Source organism: Euleptes europaea, chromosome 1, assembly GCF_029931775.1.
Source record: "Euleptes europaea isolate rEulEur1 chromosome 1, rEulEur1.hap1, whole genome shotgun sequence".
NCBI classification, from domain to species: Eukaryota; Metazoa; Chordata; class Lepidosauria; order Squamata; family Sphaerodactylidae; genus Euleptes; species Euleptes europaea.
The window spans coordinates 162,372,189-162,397,892 of NC_079312.1; the positions used below are offsets into that span (position 1 = coordinate 162,372,189).

Consider the following 25,704-nt stretch of genomic DNA (forward strand, 5'->3'; position numbering starts at 1 on the left):
CGTTGTCAGAACAAGTTAGGAGGCTCTGCTCTGTCTCTCTGTGAGGCTGATGTGTGGCCCCGTTCAGAACCACGATGCACCCAGAGCAGTGGACTCTGATCTGGAGAACTGGGTTTGATTCCCCACTCCTCCATATGAGTGGCAGAGGCTAATCTGGTGAACTAGATTTGTTTCCCCACTTCTACACATGAAGCCAGCTGGGTGACCTTGGGCAAGTCACAGCTCTCTCAGCCCCACCTACCTCACAGGGTGTCTGTTGCGGGAGGGAAGGTGATTGTTTGATTCTGCCTTAAGTGGTAGAGAAAGTTGACATATAAAAACCAACTATTCTTCTTCTTCTACCCAGTGGCTGACTACTAAAAATGAATGGGACAAGTCCCGTTTGGAAGCAGAACCCCTTCAGATGTATCTGAGCTGGCTGTGAATGCTCAGTAGTGAGAGAAAAACAGTCCAGACATGCTCAGAGACACTTTGTTATAGTTCCATGTTTTCCAGGGCACAGGTTAGGCAGGTTCTGAGACTGAATCTGGCTGCAGTAAAAAATGGATGTGAGGAAGAATACAAATTATAAAGGTAAATTATGACACACGGCGGTCTGCATTCCTGTGGCAAGGACCCTGGATTCCCATGGACACATGAAGCTGCCTTATACTGAGTCATGCCATTGGTCTATCAAGGGCAGGCATGTCTACTCTGCCTGCCAGTGGCTCTCCAGGGACTTAGTCAGAGGTCTTTCACATTATCTGCTAACTGATCCTTTATAACTTCAACTTTTAATAAGTCTATAGTGATTTGTAGATTGAGACTACCAGATTCACAAATGTGCTAGCAACCTAATATGCAGTGGCTCTTGTAGCTTGGTGCCAGCATGGTGTAGTGGTTAAGAGTGGTGGTTTGGAGTGGTGGACTCTGATCTGGAGAACAGGGTTTGATTCCCCATTCCTCCACGTGAGCGGTGGGCACTAATCCGGTGAACTGGGTTGGTTTCCCCACTCCTACACACAAAGCCAGCTGGGTGACCTTGGGCTAGTCACACTCTCTCAACCCCACCTACCTCAAAGGGTGTCTGTTGTGGGGAGGGGAAGGGAGGGCAATTGTAAGCCGGTTTGATTCTTCCTTAAGTGGTAAGGAAAGTTGGCATATAAAAACCAACTCTTCTTCTTCTTCATAGTTGCACATAACAGTAAAATGCATGTGAAACTGACTATCCAACTGGTCCCGATCAGCTACAGCATGATGCAGAGCCCCAGCGTGCATGATTAAATTTTCCTCTCTGTTTTATAAACGTTCGTGCTCCTTGTGAACTACGTGTGCCAAACAGTCTGAGCCTCATAGGGACAATCGAGGAAGCCCCAATGTGGGTGTGTGAAGGTCCACATGTTAATTGGATTGTAACCATAGCCTAAACAGTTCTTGAAAACTGAAGGGTAGCCTTCCCCGAACCATTTTGCTGGCTATGGCTGAGGACACACCTAGCCAAAGTTTCCCAAATGGTGGGACATTCAATACAGCAACTTAAGGGTCAGGATCCATTGTAGATGAGAACACCTGAAACTCAGAGGTCTTTTATGCATGGCTGTTTCCCTCGCCATCATCCCTCTGACGACTTCGGGTCTTTGGATTATGCATGCCATTTCCATCTGCCAGAGGTCTCCTCACTTTCCCCTGAATTTCCCTGCGGTTTGCCTGCATTTTAAGAGACCTGTTCTATCTAGAATTTGAAAACGTGGGCGAAACATGAGGAAACGCAGGGGGAGAGCGAGGCGACCTCTGCCAGTCGGAAACGGCTTGCATAATTCAAACAAAGACTCAAAGTTGCTGCAGAGATGACAGCGAGTAAAGTAGCCATGCATAAAAGACCAGAGTGTTTTCTGTAAAAATCTGTTTTGTTACAAGAGTTCAGGCTGCACAAATGTATGGGTTAATGTTGTCGGAACCCCTCTAATAACATCAGCCAAAGCACCCTCCTCCAATCTAATCTGCACCGCAAGTCAAACCTCCCTTTTCTGATTCATGTGACAACTGTGGGTATGTCAGTGTCCCCTCCAGCAATTCTTGCAAAGGTAGATGTGCCTTCCTAAATGCTTGTGGTTATGCCCCAGGGAGTCCTGATCGGGGGTTGCATCCATACAGTAAAGGTTTCCTGTGTTCCTTCTATCACTAGTGAGAATACTGAGGTGATTGCAGGGGCAATGGAGCATCTACGTGATAATTTCCCCTGCACTTTCCTTGCCCCAGAATCCTGTAGCTTCTATTTCCTTCATTTCCTCACTGGGGGGCTTTTAAGGGCATTTACTTCTTTAAATTAGTAATTGACATACTAGTGTAGCATTAAGCTTACAGCGATACGTCAATTACCAATTTTAAACTAGCATAATATGTCAATAACAATTGGTAGCTAACATATTGCTGTTGACATATCCTTATAGCCTAATGCTATAGACCTAGGTCAATTAACAATTTTTTTGAAAAAGCCCCCAAATTCTCTCCAGTAGCAGAAGGCGGGGAGAGGAGATGTGGCAGCTGCCGGGCGGCAGGAAACAAAATGGTGCCAATTTAGATGGGAGGTGCAAAAATGCTCAGCTTTTTGTGCAAACAGGCTTTGATTTTCAGGACAGGTTGTAGCAAAGTAGGTTTAGGAAAGATTGCATCAAAACAGGTGGGAAACCCATGAGGCAGAAGACATATGGATGCTCCAAGAGATTCGATCCAGTTTGGTCAACAAACTGGAGGAAAAGCTCTGTGTTGAAGAGACCCAGGTGTTTGTGCCCAGGATTGGGCAAGTGCATCTGTCCTCTACCATATTTGTTGTGAAGAACAAAGATGTGGTGGCGGAAAGTGCCGTCAAGTCACAGCTGACTTCTGGTGACCCTGTTGGGTTTTCAAGGCAAGAGACTAATAGAGGTGGTTAGCCATTGCCTGCCTCTGTGTCACGACCCTGGACTTCCTTGACACTCTCCCATCCAAATACTAGCCAGGGCTGACCCTGCTCAGCTTGCAAGATCTGAAGAGATCGGGTTAGTCTGGGCTGTCCAGGTCATGGTGAACAATGGTGTAGCTGCAGCAAATGTGATTGCCCCATGAAATATCATGCGGCTTTTGAAAACCACAGAGACTGCTCAGACAAGGGTTTTATAGTGGTAGCCCCCAAAAGGAGGGTCTATCACCCATCTCAATGTGTGGCCCAGCATCCACCCAAAGGGGTACCATAGGGGGGAGCAATGTCTCTCTTCTGAAGGCAAGCTCCAGGGTTATGTGAAAGGGGTCAACCTTTACCCCCCACCTTCACCTACCCGCATATGAACACCTGAAGCTGCCTTGTGATGAAACAGGCCATTGGTCTTTCTGGCTTAATGTTGTCTGCATTCCCTGGCAGTGGCTTCCAAGATCGAAAGCAGAGAAAAGTCACTCCCAACGTCTGATCCCTTTGAACTGGAAATCCCGGGGCTTGAACCTGGGACTTTCTGCATACAGCGCAGGTGCTCTACCACTCAGCCCCTCCCCAACTTGGCCGGCTTTTGTCAAGGAAATGAAATAAATGGCAATTGGATTCCCTTTCATGTAGAGTTGCCAGCTCTGGGTAGGGAACTGCCTGGAGACTTTGGGGTGGAGTCTGAAGAGGGCGGGGTTTGAGAGAGGGGAGGGACTTCAATGGATTTTAATGCCATAGAGTCCGCCTTCCAATGCGGCCATTTTCTCCCGATGAACTGATCTCTGTTGCCTGGAGAGCAGTTGTAATAGTGGAGATTGGCAACCCAGCTTTCATGGTACATCCTGATTTTGCTGCTAGGAATGGGCTGCTCCACTTTGCCTAATGGGAGGGTTGCCTTTGACTGTGCAGGATTTCCAGGGAAGTTTTCTGCAATGCAGGCACGTTTCTGGAGGAACAAAGAGGCTTCAAGGGCTTCTTCTTGCTACATAGAACTGCCTGCCATTGTGGACAAAGAGCCTCCACCATGTCTGATGAAGAAAAGACATGAAGCCATGACTTCCCTAAAAAGTGAGGCAGCATGACTTCACGTTAGTTCCCGTTGCTAGCACTGTCCAAGAGCTAAAAGGAATAAAAAAGAAAAATCAATGAAGCAGCATCAATAAATTGCATTATACCCCATTTGAAGATTTGCAATGCAGTTCAGTAACTGAGCTTTTTCCGCCTTGAATAGAGGCTATTCCTGTCCGCAGGAGGGGTGCATCACCAGTCTTAGATCCTTCTAAGCTAGAGATCTGCCAGGACCCATGAAAGGCCAGACCAAATGATTTCGCCAGCCTTAAACGGCCCCCGGGCCTGATGTTCCCCACCCCTGTATTAGAGCCAAAGCTACTATTTTCAGGGAGGGAGTCTGTAGAACTGAGGCAAACTGAGGTGACCTATTGGGGAAATTAAAAAAACAATAAGTTTCCATGTCTTGATGGAATACACCCGAGTTTGGGGAGGGGAGGGACTTCAATGCCATAGACTCCAATTGTCAAAGCGGCCATTTTCTCCAGGTGAACTTGTCTCTATCGGCTGGAGATCAGTTGTAATAGCAGGAGATCTCCATCTCTTACCTGGAGGTTGGCAACCCTACATGGCACCCACAGGCACAATGTTGGGGACCCCTGCCCCAAGCAATTAATAAGTATTCTAAAGGAACCACAGCTATTGCTGATTGTATTGCTCAGCGGGACTCCCAGTCAGCTGATCCATTTCAGAGAGATTGTGTCATGATTATAGACAATAGTTGTTCAGAAGGAACTTGATCTGTTGAGTCCCCTGCTGGTTGTTTGCATTTGTGAATGCCGCTTTTAAAGAATGATCAATAAAAGAGTCACTATAGAAAACCTACAAGAATGTGCTCGCCTCACGCCACCTTGAATCTAATTGTCACAGACCGAAATGGGGGAGATCGCCAGCCACCCAGGGCATGGTTTCAACAAATCCAAATTTCACTGCTCCCTGAACTGCATTCCATATTTTCATTCTGATAATCGGCAGGACTGTTTTTTCTTGTTTTGCAGGTATAACAGAGTATTCTGAAAACCAGAAACCACCATGGCTCTGATGAATGCTTTCAGGGCTGTTACCAACAAGCCTGGATTGATCATCTGGAGAATCGAGGTGAGGCAATGCAAGTTTCTCCATGTGAGGTGGGAATTGGCCATCTATCCTGTGAAAGGACCACCTTCCATTTGCAGATAACCCAGTTTTGAAGATATTTCTTTTGAAGATATTCCAGTTAGTTTTTGGGTGGGTAGCTGTGTTAGTTTATAGTAGCAGAACAAAACTGGAGCCCCGTAGCACCTTAAAGACCAGCAAAATGGACAAAGGGAAAATTGCTTCAGATTGCCCACATGGGAATTACTTGGACATGAAAGGGAATGGGGGGAAAATGATGTATAGCCACTTAAAGATGCCCAAAGGCACATGCCAGGCAAGTCGAAAGAGAGAAACAGTGTGGAGGTGTTTCTATGCTAATGTTAGAAGCCTCCAAGCAAAAATGGGGGGATTAGAGTGCATGGTTTTAAGGGAAAACATAGATATAGTGAGCATTACAGAAACCTGGTGGAGGGGAGAGAACCTGTGGGATACAGTCATCCCTGGTTACAAACTGTATAGAAATGACAGGGAAGGGCGTATTGGAGGGGGTGTTGCTATGTATATCAAGGAAGGCATAGTGTCTAATAAGCTAGAGACCATAAAAAGGGCAGACTCGTCCACAGAATCCTTATGGGTGACAATTCCGGGCCCCAAAGGAGATTTAGTACTGGGGACGTTCTATTGGCTCCCTGACCTGGCTCAGGGTGATCTTGAGATGGAGAATGAAATTAGGGAAGCATGTAAAGGTAATGAAGTAGTAATAATGGGAGACTTCAACTTCCCTCATATTGATTGGATAAATGTATGCTCCAGTCAAGCCAAAGAGATAAAAATTTTAGACGTCCTAAATGACTGTGCCCTCGAACAGTTGGTCATAGACCCAACCAGAGGGGAGGCGATCTTGGATTTAATACTCTGTGGTGCTGCCAGTGATTTAGTGCGGGATGTGGATGTAGTTGAGCCAGTTGGCAATAGTGATCACAATGGCATCAAATTTAATTTATATGTAAGTGGGAAAGTGACTAGGAAATCTCACACAATTACCTTTGACTTTAAAAGAGGGAACTTCTCTAAAATGAGAAAACTGGTAAAGAGGAAGTTGAAAGGAACAGTTAGGAGGGTTAAATCTCTTGAAAAGGCTTGGGGGTTACTCAAGTCCACATTACTAGAGGCTCAGCTAGCTTGTATACCGCAGGTCAGGAAAGGTAGTAATAAGTCCAAGAGGTCACCACCATGGCTATCAGGTAAGGTGAAGGAAGCAATTAGAGAAAAAAAGTCTTCCTTCAGAGACTGGAAGGTTTGCCCAAACGAGGCGAACAGAAGCAAACACAAACTTGCACAAAGGAAATGCAAACAGATAATAAGAGATGCAAAAAAAGATTTTGAGGGGCATATTGCTAAACACATCAAAACAAACAATAAGAAATTCTTTAAGTATATTAGGAGTAGGAAACCAGCTAGGGAAGCGGTTGGACCATTGGATGACAATGGGAGTAAAAGAACTGTAAGGGAGGATAAAGCGATTGCTGAAAAACTAAATGAATTCTTCTCATCTGTCTTCACTGTTGAAGATACAGGGCAGATTCCTTCTCTTGAACAGATATTTTGGAGAGGGGAAAATGAGGAACTGAGGCAAATAGTGGTAACAAGGCAGGAAGTCCTAGAACGTCTAGACAAACTGCAAACTAACAAGTCACAGGGACCAGACGGTATTCATCCTAGAGTTCTTCAAGAACTCAAATGGGGAATTGTTGAACTTCTAACAAAGATATGTAATATGTCCCTTCGATCAGCCTCTGTACCAGAGGACTGGAGAATGGCCAATGTAACACCATTTATAAAAAAGGTTCCAGGGGGGACCAAGGAAATTACAGGCCAGTTAGCTTAACGTCTGTTTTGGGTAAATTAGTGGAAAGCATTATTAAAGATAGAATTGTCAAGCATATAGAAGGGCAAGGTCTGCTGGGCAAAACCCAACATGGCTTCTGTAAGGGTAGGTCCTGTCTCACTAACCTATTAGAGTTTTTTGAAAGTGTCAATAAGCATGTGGACAGGAATGAGCCTGTGGATATTGTGTATTTGGATTTCCAAAAAGCTTTTAACAAAGTCCCCCACCAAAGACTGCTAAGCAAACTTCATAGTCACGGGATAAGAGGACAAGTCCTCTTATGGATTGAGAGCTGGCTGAAAAATAGGAAGCAGAGAGTAGGAATCAATGGTCAGTTCTCCCAATGGCGGGATGTGAGCAGTGGGGTGCCTCAGGGATCTGTGTTGGGACCGGTGCTTTTCAACCTGTTCCATCAATGACCTGGAGTTGTGGTTAAACAGTGAAGTAGTTAAGTTTGCAGATGTCACCAAATTATTTAGGGTGGTTAAAACAAAATCGGACTGTGAAGAGCTCCAGAAGGATCTCTGCATACTGGAAGAATGGGCATTAAAATGGCAAATGAGATTAAATGTAAGTGTAAAGTGATGCATATTGGGACAAAAAATCCCAACTTCACATATACACTGATGGGATCTGTGCTGTCAGCGACAGACCAAGAAAGGGATCTTGGGGTGGTAGTGGATAGCTCAATGAAGATGTCAACCCAGTGTGCGGCTGCTGTAAAAAAGGCAAATTCCATGCTGGCCATAATTAGACGAGGAATAGAGAATAAAACTGCTGCTATCATACTGCCCTTGTACAAATCTATGGTGAGACCACACTTGGAATACTGTGTACCGTTCTGGTCACCACACCTAAAAAAGGATATGACAGAGCTTGAGAAGGTGCAGAAAAGAGCAACCAAAATGATTAGGGGACTAGAGCAACTGTCCTATGGGGAGCGGTTAAAACACTTAGGGCTGTTTAGCTTGGAAAGAAGGCGGCTGAGGGGAGACATGATAGAGGTCTATAAAATTATGCATGGTTTGGAGAGAGTTTGTTAAAAAAACACACACACTCTCAATTCGTAACAAGCAAAAACAAAACAGAACAATCCTACTAAGCAGTAAAGGCCGTCAGAAGAAGGAAAAACCACTGACTCCAGGACGAGGCTAATACCCTAAAAAAACCTCCCCCAACGATCAAGGTCGAACGCAAACAGCGCATTCCTGAAAGGAATGCCTGTGCCAGGCTTAGGAGGCAACCCAGCACAAAAAGCTGGTGTATCTCAAGAAAATAAAAAAGGGGCATTCCCGAGCCAAAACGGCTCGGGAGGCTGACTAATGTCGGCCGCGCCCCCCAGCCGGCACCACAACACCCCAGAAACGCCTCCTGGGGTGCCATTATGCCCCGGGAATGCCTCCCGGGGTGCCATCACGCCTCTCGGCTCACCGCAGCAACCTGTGCCAGCGGCTGGAGGCCAGCGGGAGGCTGCGGCAGTGTCAGGCCCCAGCGCTGCCACGGTGGCAGCTGGGGATCGGCACCCGGGCCTGCATGCCGGCGCTGGGGCCATTCATGCTGGCGTGCGCCTTCCGGGCGCCGGTGGTGTGGGCCCCTGCGCTGGCGGAGGCCGGCGGAGGCCTCCTAAGGCCTTTCGGCCCAAATTTCAGGAATGGGCTGATAGTCACTCTCTGCAGAGCAACATTCTTAAAGCCATACACCTGTTATTTCCATACACGCATACAACACACCACATAAATAGCAGTTGTAAATCATCCTTCACCCATCACTTCAGAAATAAAATATGTTCACAAGTGCCATCAAGCCTCAGCCCACTCAGGGCAACCCCAGCAAGGAGCTTTCAAGGCAAGTGAGAAGCAGAGGTCATCTAGCAGAGTTAGCCTTCCTCTACACAGTCTTCCTTGGTGGTCTCCCATCCAAGTACCAACCCTGCTTAGCTTTCAGGGTTTAATGAGATTGGGACATACCACATCACCTACGCTCTCACAAACTAAATGCAAGAAATTTTTAAACTGCATTACTGCCTCTCAAACAATGGTGGGAGAGGAGCAGAAAAGTGCTTTAAGTGGCACTTGGGAATTTTGTCTAATGCTAATTCTCATTAGCAATAGAGCTCTTTTGGTGTCACCCCCCCCCCCCCGTTTCCTGAATTTACTCCTGAATGCCCCACCCACTAGATCTGTTCAACTTACTCTTTTAAAAGGAAAATATAAACACTTTTTTATGGGGCTGTTAGCAGCTGTAAATTAATATAGGTGCTGTTTTTATGATTTCATGTACATTGTATTCTAAAAATTGTTGTTGACTGTTTCGTTTGTGGGAACTGACGTAAGTGGGGAAGTGAAGCGTGCGCATGCGTGCACACATATAGGCATAGCAATTCTACCAATAGGTTCTTGGAGTTATTTAAATGGGACAAATCAGAGTTTTCAGAAAAAATGAGAAATGTGTTCACATAACCGTTTCAGCACCTCATGGCTTGGCTAAGAGTGTTGACTTCCGCAATGTAGATAATATTTCGCAGGCAAGAAAATGCAACCATATAATCCATTTTCTGTGCATAATATCCCAATTATATTGTCTTCTGTTCTGCTTCACTGATAGAAACTTGAGAGAAGGATGATGAAATTACTCCAACCGCTAAGTATACTTTGTCCTCTGTTTTTAGCAACATGTTTGTTTCTTCTTCCCAGAAAATGGATCTAGTGCCGTTGCCTCCGAATGCCTACGGCAGCTTCTATGAGGGTGACTGTTACGTTCTCCTCTCAGTAAGTGCACTGAGGGTTGGGTCATGGGTGGCCTGGGAGATCTCTTCTTCACTAAATCAGTGGTACCCACTCTGTGGCTCGAGAGCTACTTGTCGCTCATTCACATGCTGCCTCTAGCTCTTCTAATTTCAGTCTCTGGAGGTACGCTTTTCATGCAACAAATTAGCGAGTTGGAATTCAGTTTTGTTACAATACATTTGTAGTTCTACATTGAATATATTCAGTGTGGTGGTGGAAAGTGCTATCGACTTGCAGTTGACTTATGGCAACCCTGTAGGATTTCCAAGGCAAGAGAATGTTCAGAGGTGATTTGCCATTGCTTGCCTCTGTGTAGCGATCCTGGTATTCCTTGGTGGTCTCCCATCCAAATATTGACCAGGGCCAACTCTGCTTAGCTTCCAAGAACTTACAAAACCAGGCTATCCTAGTCAGTGTAGTTATATTCAATATTATTGGTGGTGATTGTTAGCCAAATGGCCTAGATATGCATATACCTTAACTAAAGGAGTGTCCGCCCTATAAGGGGTCAGAAGCCTATACACACCTGTGCTTAGGGTAAATATTATTGGGATCATATTGCTTGATGTATACCAGAGTATACTTTTGATGTAAGATCTCATAAGAGTGTGCAGATTCTTAGAATAAACAGAGCAATGGTTTCCAGTTAAGGATTTATTAAGGAAATAAAAGGATAATAGCAAAGGGAATTAGAAAATTGAATACAGAGTTTGAAAGATTGTGTGCGCACAGGAAACGCTAAAAGAAAAATATTCTTCAGACTCTAAATTCTACTAAGTCCTAACCTCAGCACACATTATTAATATAAAGAAGGGGGGAAAGGAGAAGAACAGGTAAGAGAGGCATACAAGCCTGATCCAGTGCGGTTGAAGTTTGGTGAGATTTCCATCTATGAAAAAGAAGAGGAGGGAAGCCAGATAGGTGAAAAGCGCTAATGCAAAGACACCCCCCACCCCCCAAGACACTCTGTCACTCAGGACTTTGGAGCCAGTAGTAGGAACCCTCTGCAGAGTTGGGGACCCAACAGCCGGAAGAATGTCTGAGATTCTTGGGGCTAACTTTATACCCCCAAAAGTGTAATGATAGAAGGAGAAATAAGATGCCTCTCGAAGCAGATTAGGTTGGAGTGAAGGAGACCCCAGCTCATGGGGTAATATGATAAGTACATAAGAAAGGCCCTGCTGGATCAGACCAAGGCCCATCAAGCCCAGCAGTCTGTTCACACAGTGGCCAACCAGGTGCCTCTAGGAAGCCCACAAACAAGACGACTGCAGCAGCATTGTCCTGCCTGTGTTCCACAGCACCTAAGATAATAGGCATGCTCCTCTGAAAGTGGAGATAATAGGTATGCATCATGACTAGTATCCATTCTAACTAATAGCCATGAATACCCCTTTCCTCCATGAATATGTCCACCCCCCTCTTAAAGCCCTCCAAGCTGGCAGCCATCACCAGATCCTGGGGCAGGGAGTTCCACAATTAGGAAGCCACAAACATAGGCCTAAGAATAAGGAAAGGAATAGTGTTTATAGGTTACCTTGATGAGCTCTAGTTTAGCTGTAGGGGCATTCTGAGAAGGGAACGGGTGCAGATGGGACATTCTTCCTCAAAAAGCCCATTGCCAAGGATGCTGCTAATCTCTGCCCTTCTTTTGTATCAAGGCATTTGGTGTCCCTTAGTAACATAGGCCTTAGTGACATAGCCAGCGTGGTGTTGTGGTTAAGAGCGATGGTTTGGAGCAGTGGACTCTGATCTGGAGAACCGGGTTTGATTCCCCTAGGAATCTGGGGCTCTGGGCAAGGCATATCAGTGGTGAAGAAGAGTCATTGCAGGGCATGCTACCAGGCTGCTGGTCCAACCAGGGAGAAGGTTGCACTCATGAAGTTAGTAGAACAGCAGTAGCAGACAGCATAAACCTGCGATAGCTGTCCCCTGGGATGAACCTACAGACCCTGGGGCTAGGGTTGCCAGTAGGGTTGCCAGGTCCCTCTTCACCACCGGCGGGAGGTTTTTGGGGTGGAGCCTGAGGATGGGAGGGTTTGGGGAGGGGAGGTACCTCAATGCCATAGAGTCCAATTGCCAAAGTGGCCATTTTATCCAGGTGAACTCTACCAGCTGGAGATCAGTTGTAATAGCAGGAGATCTCCTGCCACCACCTGGGGGTTGGCAACCCTAGTTGCCAGCCTACAGGTGGTAGCTGGAGATCTCCCTCTATTACAACTAATCTCCAGGCCACAAAGATCAGTTCACCTGGAGAAAATGGTCATTTTGGACAGTGGACTTTATGGCATTATACCCTGCTGAGGTCCCTCCCCTCCCCAGACCCCGCCCTCCTCAGGTTCTGCCCCCAAAATCTCCAGGTATTTCCCAACCAGGAGCTGGCTACCCAATTTGGGGCATCTGCCCCATCTGTGCCCTTGCCCCACCACAGCTTAATCCATGTATATCCTTATTTCTCTCTGTGACCTTTGTCTTTCCATCATGCAGACTCGCCAATCAGGCAGCGCCCTGTCTTATGACATCCACTACTGGATCGGGAAAAGTTCCTCGAAAGATGAGCAGGGCTGCGCTGCCATCTACACCACCCAACTGGATGATTACCTTGGAGGGGTCCCTGTGCAGCACCGTGAGGTACAGAGCTACGAGTCTGAGCTTTTCAAGGGCTACTTCAAGCAAGGCGTCATGTAAGTAGATGGGATTGCCGCTTCTCGGCCTGCAGACCTTTCTTGGGGTAACAAGCAGGGGTGCCTTTTTGGATAGGGGAGGTGGAGTTAAGGTCCTCACCAAGTTGAAAGGCCCACTTTTGGGTTCATCAAAATGAATTGTGTGTGGCTGGGGGGAACAGTGAACTTCAGGAACGTTTGTGGTTGTTACACTTTAAGATCTTATGATAAATGTCAAAACATTATCAACATGGGGTCAGCCACTCTTTTTTCCTTCTTTAAGCAGACAAGGTAACCTGAAAATGGTTCCCTCAAGGTAGAAAGTTTGTCAGTTACCAGTTCAGAACAATCACTCAGTTCAGACATACAAAAAATGGTTTAATTAAATGATGGTTAGTGTGATTATTTGAATTCTTTGCCAATAACTATGGTAAGTAGGGCTGTCAAAAAAAAAAAAATTCGGTACAGTTCGGATTCGGCCGAATTTGGCCCTTGTGGGTTCGGTACGTGCCGAAGTCCGAACTCCCCCACTTCGGATCCGTTCAATTCGGCGGGAATTCAAAGTTCGGGAAAAAAATTCGGCCGAATAAAGCCATTAAAAACACAACCGCGCCTTTCCGCGGCTCTGGGGGGGGCATTTTTGGGCTTAGAGGTCCCAAACTTTCAGCAGAGCTTCAAAGGACGTATATTGAAAGACTCCCCAAGTTTTGTAAAGATTGGGTCAGGGGGGGCTGAGATATGGGCCCTGAAAGGGGTCCCCCCCACCCTTAATGTGTATCTCTCAGCAGAGCTTGCCGCCCACGCACAAAGCTCCCGGCCGACAAACAGCTGATGAGAGCAAGGGCGGGGCAGGTGCTAAGAACTTTGCAAAGCAACACAACTGCAGAGCAACCCCTTTGCAAACATGCAAAGGGCGGGGCAGGTGTGAAGAATTTTGCAAAACAATACAACTGCAAAGCAACACAAGCACGCAATGCAACACCTTTGCAACAGTGCATAGCAACACCTGATGCCTGGGAGTTTGCATACCATGGAAAGGGACAGAGGCAGCTAGCTATGCATAATGAGCAGGAGGGGGTGGAATTTCTCCTTTTGCATTGGACTTGGGACCAGGCAGATGCATTCTTTAAGTCACCATTTGAAAACCAGTTTTGAGCAAGCATCAAAATAACCTAACTGATCTTATGAATGAGGAAAAACCTGAAGAATAAAAATGAAGCCCCCCCTCAAACCAGGGAGAGAGAGACTGAAGGGGGAACACACACCCCAGGCAGAACCGGCAAAAGCCCCCTTTGGCTTCCCCCCCCCACCCACAGAAACTGCTCCCTCCCCACACACACACACAGACTCTGCTTTCCCCCCCACACACACACAGAAAAGAAAAAATATAGATTAAAGCCCCCAAAGGGGTCTTACTGTGGCTGTCTTCTGTTCCAGCAGGAGGGGCTGGGAGGCTGGGTAATCCAATATGATTCCATTTGTATCCAATATAAGATCCATATGTATGCATCTCTCGAGGGTGATCCATTCATCCCAATAGGGGAAAGGGGAAAGCCCATATCTCGGGGGGCCCTGACCCAATGTTTACAAAACTTGGTTGGTATCTTAAAAAGCCTTGACTGAAGCTCCGCTGAAAGTCTGGGGTCGGCACACCCAAAAATGCGCCCCCTGCAGCCATGGAAAGAGAAAAGGGGGGGAGCCAATATTTCAGCCCCCACTGAACCCATCTTTACAAAACTTGGGTGGTCTCTTAAGAGGGATTCTCTGAAGCTATGACAAAAGTTTGGCGGCTGCACCCCCAAAAAAGCGCCCCCTGCAGCCACGAAAATGGAAAAGGGGGGAGAGGAAAAAGGGGTGGAGCCCATATCTCGGGGGGCCCTGACCCAATGTTTACAAAACTTGGGGGGTATCTTAAGAAGCCTAGTCTGATGCTCCGCTGAAAGTTTGGGGTCGGCACACCCAAAAATGCGCCCTCTGCAGCCATGGAAAGAAAAAGGGGGGGAGCCCATATCTCGGGACCCCCTGACCCAATGTTTACAAAACTTGGGTGGTCTCTTAAAAAAACCTGTCTGAATATCCCCTGAAAGTTTGGGGTCAGTACCCCAAAAAATGCGCCCCCTGCAGCCACGGAAAGGAGCGAATGTGCACAAGCACCCCCTCACACACACATGAGGATTTCCCTCCCTCTCTCTCTTTCCCCGGCCTGCCGCACATCAGCTGATTCCTCCAGTATTCAATCCTGACTGATTGGCCAGAAGAAGACCCAGCTTGGCCACCGATTGGCCGGGGGAGGAGAATGCTGCTTACTGAAGGTTATGCTGCTTACTGACGGCCCCGAATTGGCCGAATTTATTCGTGAACTCCCGAACTCGCTGAATTCGGCCCCCCCGTTGCCCGCCAGTTTTGAGTTCGGTTCCTCCCGAACTAAAAACCGCCGAATCAAGGGAAATTCGGCTGATATTCAGTTCGGGCCGAACCGAATTGACAGCCCTAATGGTAAGTTAGAGTTGCCAGCTCTGGGTTTGGGAGTTAACTGGAGCTTTTGGGGATGGAGCCCGAGGAAGGTGGGGTTTGGAGAGGGGAGGGACTTCAATATCATAGAGTCCAATGGCCAAAACAGCCATTTTCTCCAGGGGAACTGAGCTCTATCACCTGGAGATCAGTTGTAATAGCGGGAGATCCCCAGCCACCACCTGGAGGTTATCCAAAGAAAAACAGCTTTTGGCAATTAAATTATAAAGTACAAAAACACACATATTTAGACAAGGTATAGTTGAATCTTCTATGTATTTACAAAAGAAAATTAAAGTATATTTCTTCATATATTTAGAACCATTTCTTGCAAAATGTCTTTATGTTTATACAGGTCAGCCACGTAATTTTACATGCAATACAATTTAAGTCACAGCTCAATATTCAACATAACAATTCTGTTAAAGTCTCTTTTGAGAAATTTCATTGGGCAGGACAGGCTCCCGGTGAAGAAATCCTGTTTCAGTGTTTTCTTCAGCCGCCCAAATGCATGGAGATAGAAGATACTTGGAACGTGAGCTGAATTTTATGACGCTTGAAAAATACGTTGCCGGTTTCTCTTATTTTAAGGCTCCTTTTTCTCTCTCAATGGTATCCTCAATGAAACCCAATTTCTATCATCTTGGCATTTCAGCGTCCATCAAACCATGGCTTGAACTTGGTTAGTTAACTGTGGTTTCATGTGATGTGTGAATTCAGACATCCTGCCTTAATCCTGGCTTGTTCCCTGGTATCAGGCTCCCTGGATACCAAGCAAAGGTAAAGAGGACTGAACGACACGAAATGCTTACCCAAGTTTGCCACAGGGGCTTGCAGCTGTACTGCACTGTAACTCCCCAGTGGCAACTTCTGTGTAAAGGTGTAGTAAGGGCGTGATCTGGATCAGAACTGCAGCACAAAGAGAGGAGCGGCCCCTGACTTCCCCTCCATGCCATTTTTTGTAGCCAATACAGACTAGAAGCTGTGCGAGCATTATTTGCCCCATTGGGAGGACAGCCCTCGAAGGGACAAAAATACCCCCCATGGCTCCCAGGTCATTTTGGCTGTCAAAAATGGTGTGGGGGTAATGTAATGTTTATTGATACAGCACAAGCCAGACAACAATATAAATATTTGCTTATAAAATACAGAATTATAGGATGGGGGGGTATAGTTATGGTTCTGATCCAAATCGAGCCCCTACTACGTTTTTTCAGTGGAGTTGCCACTGGGAACTCACAGCTGCAGTATGGCTGCCTGTCTCTGTTCGCAACTCGTGTAAAGTGTAATGTGTAATTTTGCCCTGAAGCCTGCATTTTTCTAGGCAAACCAGGGTTTGAATGAGGCCCGCCAATAAAAGTGGCCCTGCCCACTTATATTGACCACACCCACTTTCTGAAAAGCTTGTCAGGACCCCCCAGAAGTAGTGGAGGGCACAACTTTGGGGAACCCTGCCATAAAGGAATCTTGAGTTCAATGTGCTCGAGCATTGGTTGGATAAATCTCCGCCAGTCATTTCTCTACGAGGAAAACATCATTCATTTGATGTGGCAGATTGTTCAGCTCTAGGGTTGCCAACCCCCAGGTAGTAGCTGGAGATCTCCCGTTATTTCAACTGATCTCCAGCTGATAGAGATCAGTTCCCCTGGAGAAAATGGCCGCTTTAGCAACTGGACTCTATGGCATTGAAGTCCTTCCCCTCCCCAAACCCGCCCTCCTCTGGCTCCGCCCCAAAAACCTCCCGCCAGTTGCGAAGAGGGACCAGGCAACCCTATTCAGCTCTCATGCTCCTTTTCCATCTACCCTCCCCTAAACAGCTACAAGAAAGGGGGTGTTGCATCTGGAATGAACCACGTGGAGACCAATGTCTACAACGTCAAGCGGCTGCTGCGCGTGAAGGGTAAGAGGAATGTCACAGCCACAGAGGTGAGCCTCAGCCAACGTGTGTTCTCTGCCCTGAATCTAAAGGGGGCGGTCAACTCTTCTATTGCCCTGAATCTATTCCTTGTTGCTAACTGTGGCTTGGATCCAGACTAATGTTTCCACAGGTGCCAGGACCACTACCCACAGAGAGCGATTTTCCTGTCCCCTCTTTCCCACAGCAGCCCCAAATGCCTCCTTGATCCTGCATTTGGGGATTTCAAGGGACATTTCAGGCTGCCACAGGAGAGGGGAGGTCAGAAAATCACATTCTATGGATGGAAGTCCACCCCTGGAAAAGTTAGTCTGGACCCAACCTTGCTTCCCTTTCTGCTAGGGTTGCCAAGTCCCTCTTTGACACCAGCGGGAGGTTTTTGGGGTGGAACCTGAGGAGGGTGGGGTTTGGGGAGGGGAGGGACTTTAATGCCATAGTGTCCAATTGCCAAAGTGGCCATTTTCTCCAGGTGAACTGATCTCTATCACTTGGAGATCCATTGTAATAGCTGGAGGTCTCCAGCCAGTACATGCAAGTTGGCAACCCTACTTTCTACCCATCTGTGTTCACACCCTCTGCCATCATTATATAGGTGCAAGTGAGCTGGGGCAGCTTTAACGTCGGCGATGTGTTCTTGCTGGATCTTGGCAGAGTCATTGTACAGTGGAATGGACCACAGAGCAACAAGCAGGAGCGCATGAAGGTGGGAAATCTGCCAGGTTTGAAAGGGGTAATCTCTAGGCTTCTGTGCTTTCCTGAGGTTCCTATAAACTTCTTTCATTGAAGGAAAGGTAAAGTGAGAGCAAAGATTGAAAAATCTTTTCGGCTTAACCTGAAGTAACAGTCCAGCTTTTATTCTGCTCCTCCTGTTTACTCTGCAAAAGATTATGGCAATCTGCATAGCTCTTTCCTTCCCGCCTGATCATTACAACAACACTGTGACAGGCTAGCCCAATGTAATTTGTGAAAAGTAAATTGGATGACGCCCTGGCCTGGATGGCTCAGGCTAGCCTGATCTCATCAGATCTCAGAAGCTAAGCAGGGTTGGCCCTGGTTAGTATTTGGATGGGGGAGCACCAAGGAATACCAGGGTTGCTGTGCAGAGGAAGGCACTGGCAAACTACCTCTGTTAGTCTCTTGCCATGAATACCCCAAAGAAGGGGTCGCCATAAGTCGGCTGCGACTTGACGGCACTTTACACACACACGTACAAATTGGATGACAGAGATTGTTCATGTCCCAAGCAGAGCAAAAAGTAATTCAGTAGCAAAGGCAGGAGATGTCCCTGGGGTCATGGTGACTTTACGACCGACTGTATCAATTGGTGTCAATGGGGAACACACGTCGCAGTGATTGGTATATGGGAAGCAGGAGGTTACTCCATGATTTGCTCTAAATATAAAGGGACCATCTCTTCTCTTATTTCCTGGTGCCCCAACTATGGCCCTTAGGCTGCCCCCTGCTGGCTGTTCCCCAACTTAAGGGAGCTGTCCTGGCATCAACCAGAGTGCCTTGCCTTCCCCCCTGTAGCTCCCTGAGGAGGGGAGGGGAGTGCCATCTTTAACTATTTTGTTTGCTAGAGCTTTTAGTAGGGTATAAACCAGTGGCGTAGCGTGGGGGGTGCAGGGGGGCCCGGCCGCACCGGGTGCAACATCTGGGGGGGGCGCGCTCGCACTCGCAGCTCTCTGCCCCGAGGGGCCGGGTCTCCATGGCTGGGGGAGGGGGGGCAGACCCCCCCCGTCCCCAGCAGCTGCTCTTCTCCAGAGTCCGCTCCAGCCTCGCCTCGCCCGCCAGGGTCTCAAGGGGAAGCCTCCCCTCCGGCAAAAGGGCGCTTCACCCGACCTGCCACCCCTTTCCTCTCCAGTGGGGACCCAAGACGGCTCACGTCGTTCCCCTCTGCGGCATGTTATCCTCACCCCCACCGGGTGAGGTGGGCCAGGCGGAGAATGCACGCGCTTGGCCGAGACCAACCAACACACGTGCACGACGCAGCCGGGATTCAACCCTTGCCCCGCCGAGCCAAGCGTCCGCCAAGCCACCCTTCCTGGCGCCGCAGCCGGCCTGGCCACTTGCTGGCAGGGAGGCAGGCAGGCAGGCAGGCCGGCCCCGCGCCTCCGCGCCAGCCCGGGGGCACGCGCACCCCCCCAGCCCCCCGGCCCGCTCACCTGCGCGGCGTCCAGGCGGCTCTTGCTCTTGCTGCGGGGCCAGCAGACGTGGCGCAGGGAGGCGAGGCCCGGCCCTGCCCGGCCCCCTCGCCAAGCACCTGCGCGGCACAGAGAGCGGAGCCGGCCCGGCCCCTGCGCGGCACAGCAGCCCCGCTCCCGCGGGAACGCGCCCTTTCGGCGCAAGGCCGGCCCTTTGGCTTCTGCCGCCGGCCTTTCCTTCCAAGCCAGCCCCTGGAGCAGGACCTGCAGCAAGACCCCCTCCCCAAGCCCCAGAAATCAAGCTGCCCTCCCTTCTGCGCCCCCCAGCAAAGCCAAGATTTGAACCCAGGCCTCCCAGGCCCCAGTTAGCACAACATGCTCTGCAGGGGACCAGTGCCCCCCCCCCCCACAGGCCCTCTCCTTGGAAACACATTACAGCCCTGGCGGAGGCTGCGGACACCAGGATGCTCTTCTGAGAAGTGTTTGAAAATAAACTTGTATTTAGATGCATTTTACTTTAATTACATCAGTATTTTCATAACAAACAATACATGTGCTTAGGGGGTAAGGGTTTCTTTAACTAATCTAGTGGAAGAGACTCGAGTGCTAAAATCCACGGGTTAGGGGGCGCAAATTACTTGCCTTGCCCCGGGTGCTGACAACCCACGCTACGCCACTGGTATAAACTACAGGCGTCTTTGGGAGGGGAGGGTATCTGAGCCCTGGCCTGGATAGCTCCAGGCTTGCCTGATCTCGTCAGATCTCAGAAGCTAAGCAGGGTTGGCCCTGGTTAGTATTTGAATGGGCAACCTCCAAGGAACACCAGAGTCGTGAGGCGGAAGCAGGCAATGACCTCTGAACATCTCTTGCCTTGAAAATGCCTCGCGGCGGGGAAAGAGGGCTGGATACAAATAGAAAACAAACAAACAAACAAACCTTACGGGGGGGGGGGGGTTTGCCATAAGTCAGCCATGACTTGACAACACAAAAAAAATATCTGAGGGTTTTATTTTGTTGGTTGTAAATTGTAATGTTTCAATTGTAACTTGCAAGCTGACTTGAGAGATGAAATAAGGCAGGATATAAACAGATAGGTTGTGCATGAAATCTAGTGGGCTGGGGAACAAGGGAGAGAATTTAAGTAGGGTTGCCAGGTCCCTCTTTGCCACCGGCAGGAGGTTTTTGGGGTGGAGCCTGAGGAGGGTGGGGTTTGGGGAGGGACTTCAATGCCATAGAGTCCAATTGCCAAAGCAGCCATTTTCTCCAGGGGAACTGATTGCTATCGGCTGGAGATCAGTTGTAATAGCAGGAGATCTCCAGCCAACACCTGGAGGCTGGCAACCCTAAATTTAAGCCATTTGTAGCAACAGTGCATATCTCCAAATGCAGGTCTGAGAAGGTAAAGAAGAAAGTTCTGAACCGGTTATAAATATTTATACTAACCCACAATGTCTTCCTTAGGCAATGCTGCTTGCTAAAGATATCCGGGATCGAGAACGCGGGGGCCGGACAGAGATCGGGGTGGTGGAAGGTGATGAGGAAGAAGCCAGTCCGGACTTGATGAAGGTTTTGGAGGGTGAACTTGGAGAGAGGCCGCAGGAACTCAAACAGGCCATTTCAGACGAAGCAGTAGAGCAGCAGCAGCGAACCAGCATCTCTCTTTATCGGTCTGTAGATAAGACTTTACTGGGTGCACAAGATAGCGTTGCCAATTCTGGGTTTGGAAATTCCTGGAGATTTGGGGGGTGGAGCCTGGGGAGGAAGGGGCTTGGGGAAGGGGGGAACATTAGCGGGGGGTAATGCCCTAGAATCCACCATTCAAAGCAGCCATTTTCTTCACTGGACCTGATCTCTGAAGTCTGGAGACTAGTTGTAATTCTGGGATATCTCCAGGCTCCACGTGAAGGTTGGCAAACCTAGATAAAGACTTCATTGTGTGATCCAATAATGATACAGATAGCACACAGAGGGAGTGGGAGGTAGTATTTGCTCACTGAATATTTTGTGCTGGGATGGACCAAAGGTAAGGTTAACAAGTTTGGCTTTCAAAAATATTTGTGTACTTTTTCATCCTAATCACCACCGCACACTGGCAGAGCTTTGGGTTGGGACCAAGGTGCAGAAGTTCTTACACAGAATTTGGTGGGCCAGGAGCAGAACCAGGGAGAATTTTGCTGGTTAAGGGTGGAGCCAGAAAGTTCAAAAGTCTCCTCATTCATGAGTGGATCTTAGCAGAATCTAGCTCAGAAGAGTTGGTGGGTCTGTGGACGGGATTGGAAGGAAGCAATGGCCATTTATGCTATTAATTAGCAGCATGTTCCAGGCTGAATTGCCCTGCATATTTTTTTGAGTTTTCCACGCTGAACCGTCATTGAGGAAGTGACTGCGAAGCCGGCGCATACCTGCTTCGCATTTCTTAAGAGTCCCTTTAACATGACCTTTTGTATTTGCTCCGCCCCTGCACCGAAGCATTTACTGAAAGAACCATGAAAAATCACAAACGCGGCTTAGCAATGCAAACGACCACTGCCAATTATGCCTATGCAAACAAAGGCGCGAAGGAGCAGGCAAGTGAGGGTGTGTGTGGAATTTCTCCTTTTGCATTGGGGCGTGAATAGGCATTTTAAAGGTCACATTTAAAAAAGAGCTTTGAACAAGCATCAAAATTGACCCTGCATAAGTGGCAAACGTTTCTTGGGACAGCTCTGACGTATATTGGTTTCTCAGTCCCAGATTCCAGTTTTAACTTATCAGGATTCGTTTCCATCAGACCCACCAGAAAAAGCCAGTTGGACACCTCAATCCAAACATGTTCCCTCCTTTTGATAAAATGTAGGACGATATACACACCAAGCCCCTTCACAAACTCAACTCACATAATCCAGATTCTACTGTTCTACCATCAGGAACTGCTGAATTATCGTCAGGAGAGAAAATAGCTTTAGGCTTTATTCACATCTGAGGACTCCCGGAAGGCTTCAGCTGCTCCCCTTGGAATGCTAAATTCTGTGAAATCTGACTTGAATTTCATTTAATTTCAATGTGGCAAGGATCATCAGCAAGCTTGATGCAAGGAAATCAGGACTGTAACATGCCACTAAAACTCCTGTTGTGAAACTGCTGTCTGGAAACAAAGAATGGCTCTATTGCTAGCCAGCTTGGTGCAGTAGTTAAGCGGGGGACTCTAAACTGGAGAACCAGGTTTGATCCTGCTCCTCCACATGCAGCCTGCTGGGTGACCTTGGGCTAGTCACAGTTCTCTCAGAACTCTCTCAGCCCCACTTACCTCACAAATAGGGTTGCCAACCTTCAAGTGGTGGTTGCAGATCTCCTGCTATCACAACTGATCTCCAGGTGACAGAGATCAGTTTCCCTGGAGAAAATGGCAATTGGGCTCTATGGCATAGAAGTCCCTCCCCTTTCCAAGCCCCACCCTCCTCAGGCTACACCCCCAAAATCTCCAGGTATTTCTCAACCCAGAGCTGGCAACCCTACTCCCAAGGTGCCTGTTGTGGGGAAGGGAAGGGATTGTGATTGTAAGATGCTTAGAGACTCAGTTTGGTAGAGAGAAAAAAGGTAAAGGTAAAGGTAGTGCCCTGTGCAAGCACCAGGTCATTCCTGACCCATGGGGTGACATCACATCCCAATGTTTACTAGGCAGACTATGTTTACTAGGCCTTTCCCAGTCATCTACACTTTACCCCCAGCAAGCTGTTGACTCATTTGACCGACCTCGGGAGGATGGAAGGCTGAGTCAACCTTGAGCCGGCTACCTGAAACCGACTTCCGTCGGGATCGAACTCAGGTCGTGAGCAGAGCTTTTGACTGCAGTACTGCAGCTTACCACTTTGCGCCACTGGGCTCCTTCGGTCGAGAAAAGCAGGGTATAAAAACCGACTCCTCCTCTTCTTCATTTTCTACGGCTTCAGGGGCCTGGAACCAGGGTTTATGACAAAAGAATGCTAAAGTCCTTTAATGGCTGTAGATGTTTCCTTAATGGGCACCAACTGTTTGCATGTCGTCTCCTAACAGTTCTGCTCTTAAACGAGAACTGGGAGAGGTGACTCCTCACTGAAGGGAGTGGGGAGCAAGAGTGTGCATCTGTATGATTAGGTAATACAAGAAATCGAATGACGAGTCCCGAAGGCCGATTCACACACTCGAGCCCGTCATTCAGTGGATTTACTACCTCATGACTTGCAGCTGAGCGTTCAACTGCACTGAGTATGACGCGGTATGAGGTGGTCATGAAAGTGTGTGCGGTGTTTAATTTAGGATGTCTGCTCCAGACATACAAGCCATCACTTCTTGTTACAGTCACTAAAGCGATGAACTCATTTTTTTTGTCCTGAGGAAGAACTGGAATTCGAACAATAATGAGGATTTGTTTTTGTTTTTTAAAGAAACTTCAGGGGATTTCCCCTGTTCAGCCCACTATGGCTCAACTAAAAAAACAAAAACTCTGAAAAGATGAAAATAATGAAAAGTGACTATATTGGAACTGATGCTGAGAGAGCTTGAGGCATATAAAATAATCTTTGTATGAGCTATGGAGAGCAAAATGCCCCCCCCCCATCAGTAGCTACTTCTGGAGAGCTTTCTTACTAGGGTTGCCAGCTCCGGGTTGGAAAATACCTGGAGATTTTGGGGGCGGAGCCTAGGCATGCCAACCTCCAGGTAATAGCTGGAGATCTCCTGCTATTACAACTGATCTCCAACTGATAGAGATCAGTTCACCTGGAGAAAATGGCCTCTTTGGCAATTGGACTCTATGCCATTGAAGTCCCTTCCCTCCCCAAACCTTGCCCTCCTCAGGCTCTGCCCCAAAAACCTCCCGCCGGTGGTGAAGAGGGACCTGGCAACCCTAACGGAGCCTGAGGGGGGCAGGGATGGAGAGGGGAGGGACTTCAATGCCATAGAGTCCAATTGCCAAAGCGGCCATTTTCTCTAGGTGAATTGATCTCTATCGGCTGGAGATCAGTTGTAATAGCGGGAGATCTCCAGACACCACCTGGAGGTTGGCAACCCTATTTCTTACCATATTAACCAACCCTAAAAAGCCTCCAAAAATTAATGCTCTTCAAATACCCAAAAGGACAGTGGCATGAAATGAACCCACTTCTCTCTCCTTTTTGTCTAGTGTATCAGACTCTGAAGGGAAAATGCAAGTCACAGAAGAAGCCAGACGGCCCCTTGTTCAGGAGATGCTGAACAATGATGTAAGCCCAAGATGAGGGTGAAGCTATTTTAGGGGGCCCCTTGATAGTTTTAACTGTCATAACTGTGGGATTGCCACAGAATGACTGCCTTGTGAATTTCAGCTTTGAGCTCTGATTTCTAGTGTATTTTTCTGGGAATATCTTTTGCAATCCATGGAATTGATTAATGGATGTCATGACACATATTTTGAACAGAGCACTTTTGGAAATGTCTATGTTACAGATTTAAACAGTCTCTCCTCAGGAAAACTGGGGAACCATCATTTTGTGTGGGGACTAAGGATCTCTCACAGTGTTTTCAAGAGATTTACCAAATTACAATTTTCAGAATTTGGGAGGTGGGGAGAGCTGTAGCAATTAATCTAAAAACAGGTATAAATTTGTCATTGCGGAAAGATGCTGTGTGTTTCTTCTAGTTCTCCCATATGCTGGTTCGAAATGGTAGCAGAATAGGCCATCACAGAGAACAAATGTGGGTGGGCTGCAGCAACTATGGGTTGGATCCTATTATTTTTCCCCTACTGAAAGAGAGAAGAGGGCCCCCTTTCACCACGGCAAAGCCTATGTTGAGAATTGTGGGACTCATGGACAAAAGCCACACAGGATGGGGACTACAGTTGCCAGCCTGACAACTGGTGACAGATTTACATTAAGGTGGGGGGCCCTTGGTGGCAACATGGTGACATCACTTCCTGCTTGAGCAGGAAGCGACATCATCACATAGGAGTGTCATCTAGCATTCATCCAATACGCTATGGTTTAACCATGGAGTTCAGGGCAAATGCTAGAGCATCACCCAATGAGATGACATCACTTCTGGGTCACGCCAGAAGTGATATCACGAAGTTGGCACACTGCCGACCCCCCCCCCATTTCCCCCAGAATTTCCCCACCACCACCGAACTGAGCACTGGCTGGCAAAGCCAGCAGAGGGTGAGAAGGTCTTCCACCAAAGTAGCTGACTTCCCTGTGCAGTGAGGAGGGGAACTGGGCAAGATCAAGCACAAAAGCTGATAGGATCCCATCCCATGTGTAGTAGGCTGGCATTGGTCCACAGAGGGTTGCCGGGTTCTCCCTGGAATCTTGGGGGCTCCCACCCCCTAGGGGGGCCTTTCCACCACCACTCAGCTAGGGGAGAAAAATAAGAGGGAGATGTGCAATGGCTATTGTACTGGCACACTGATGTCACTTCCAGTGTGACTGGAGGTGATGTCAGTACATCACTGACTATGCTCTAGCATTCAGTAAAAAATGTCATTACATCGCCAGTGAGGGATCCCCCAGCAGTGCGTTTCCCACTGGTTGCTAATTATTGTCACGACAGCATTAGATTAGCCCTCCCATCAATCATTCTTGTGTTTGAAATATCTTCTCATCACACCTAATCTGAAGCCTAAAAAGGGAAGGAAGAAATCAAGGATTTCCTCATTTCCACCCGTTCCCCAATGGACCATACTGTGAAGCCAATTAGGGACCATGAGAGGCTGTTCATACGGTCATT

At 47.9% G+C, this 25,704-nt stretch overlaps 1 protein-coding gene across 1 annotated transcript in view; it reads left to right on the plus strand.

Annotated features, from left to right (window-relative positions):
• The first annotated feature begins 5,032 nt into the window (after nucleotides 1-5,032).
• The window catches only part of AVIL (advillin), a 42,327-nt gene continuing 21,655 nt past the window's right edge, over nucleotides 5,033-25,704 (plus strand). Inside the window, exons 1-7 of the mRNA XM_056853446.1 lie at nucleotides 5,033-5,098; nucleotides 9,659-9,733; nucleotides 12,239-12,435; nucleotides 16,743-16,851; nucleotides 17,433-17,543; nucleotides 20,446-20,651; nucleotides 24,125-24,203. Of these exons, the coding sequence (XP_056709424.1) occupies nucleotides 5,033-5,098; nucleotides 9,659-9,733; nucleotides 12,239-12,435; nucleotides 16,743-16,851; nucleotides 17,433-17,543; nucleotides 20,446-20,651; nucleotides 24,125-24,203 (843 nt within the window). The remainder of the gene's footprint in view (nucleotides 5,099-9,658; nucleotides 9,734-12,238; nucleotides 12,436-16,742; nucleotides 16,852-17,432; nucleotides 17,544-20,445; nucleotides 20,652-24,124; nucleotides 24,204-25,704) is intronic.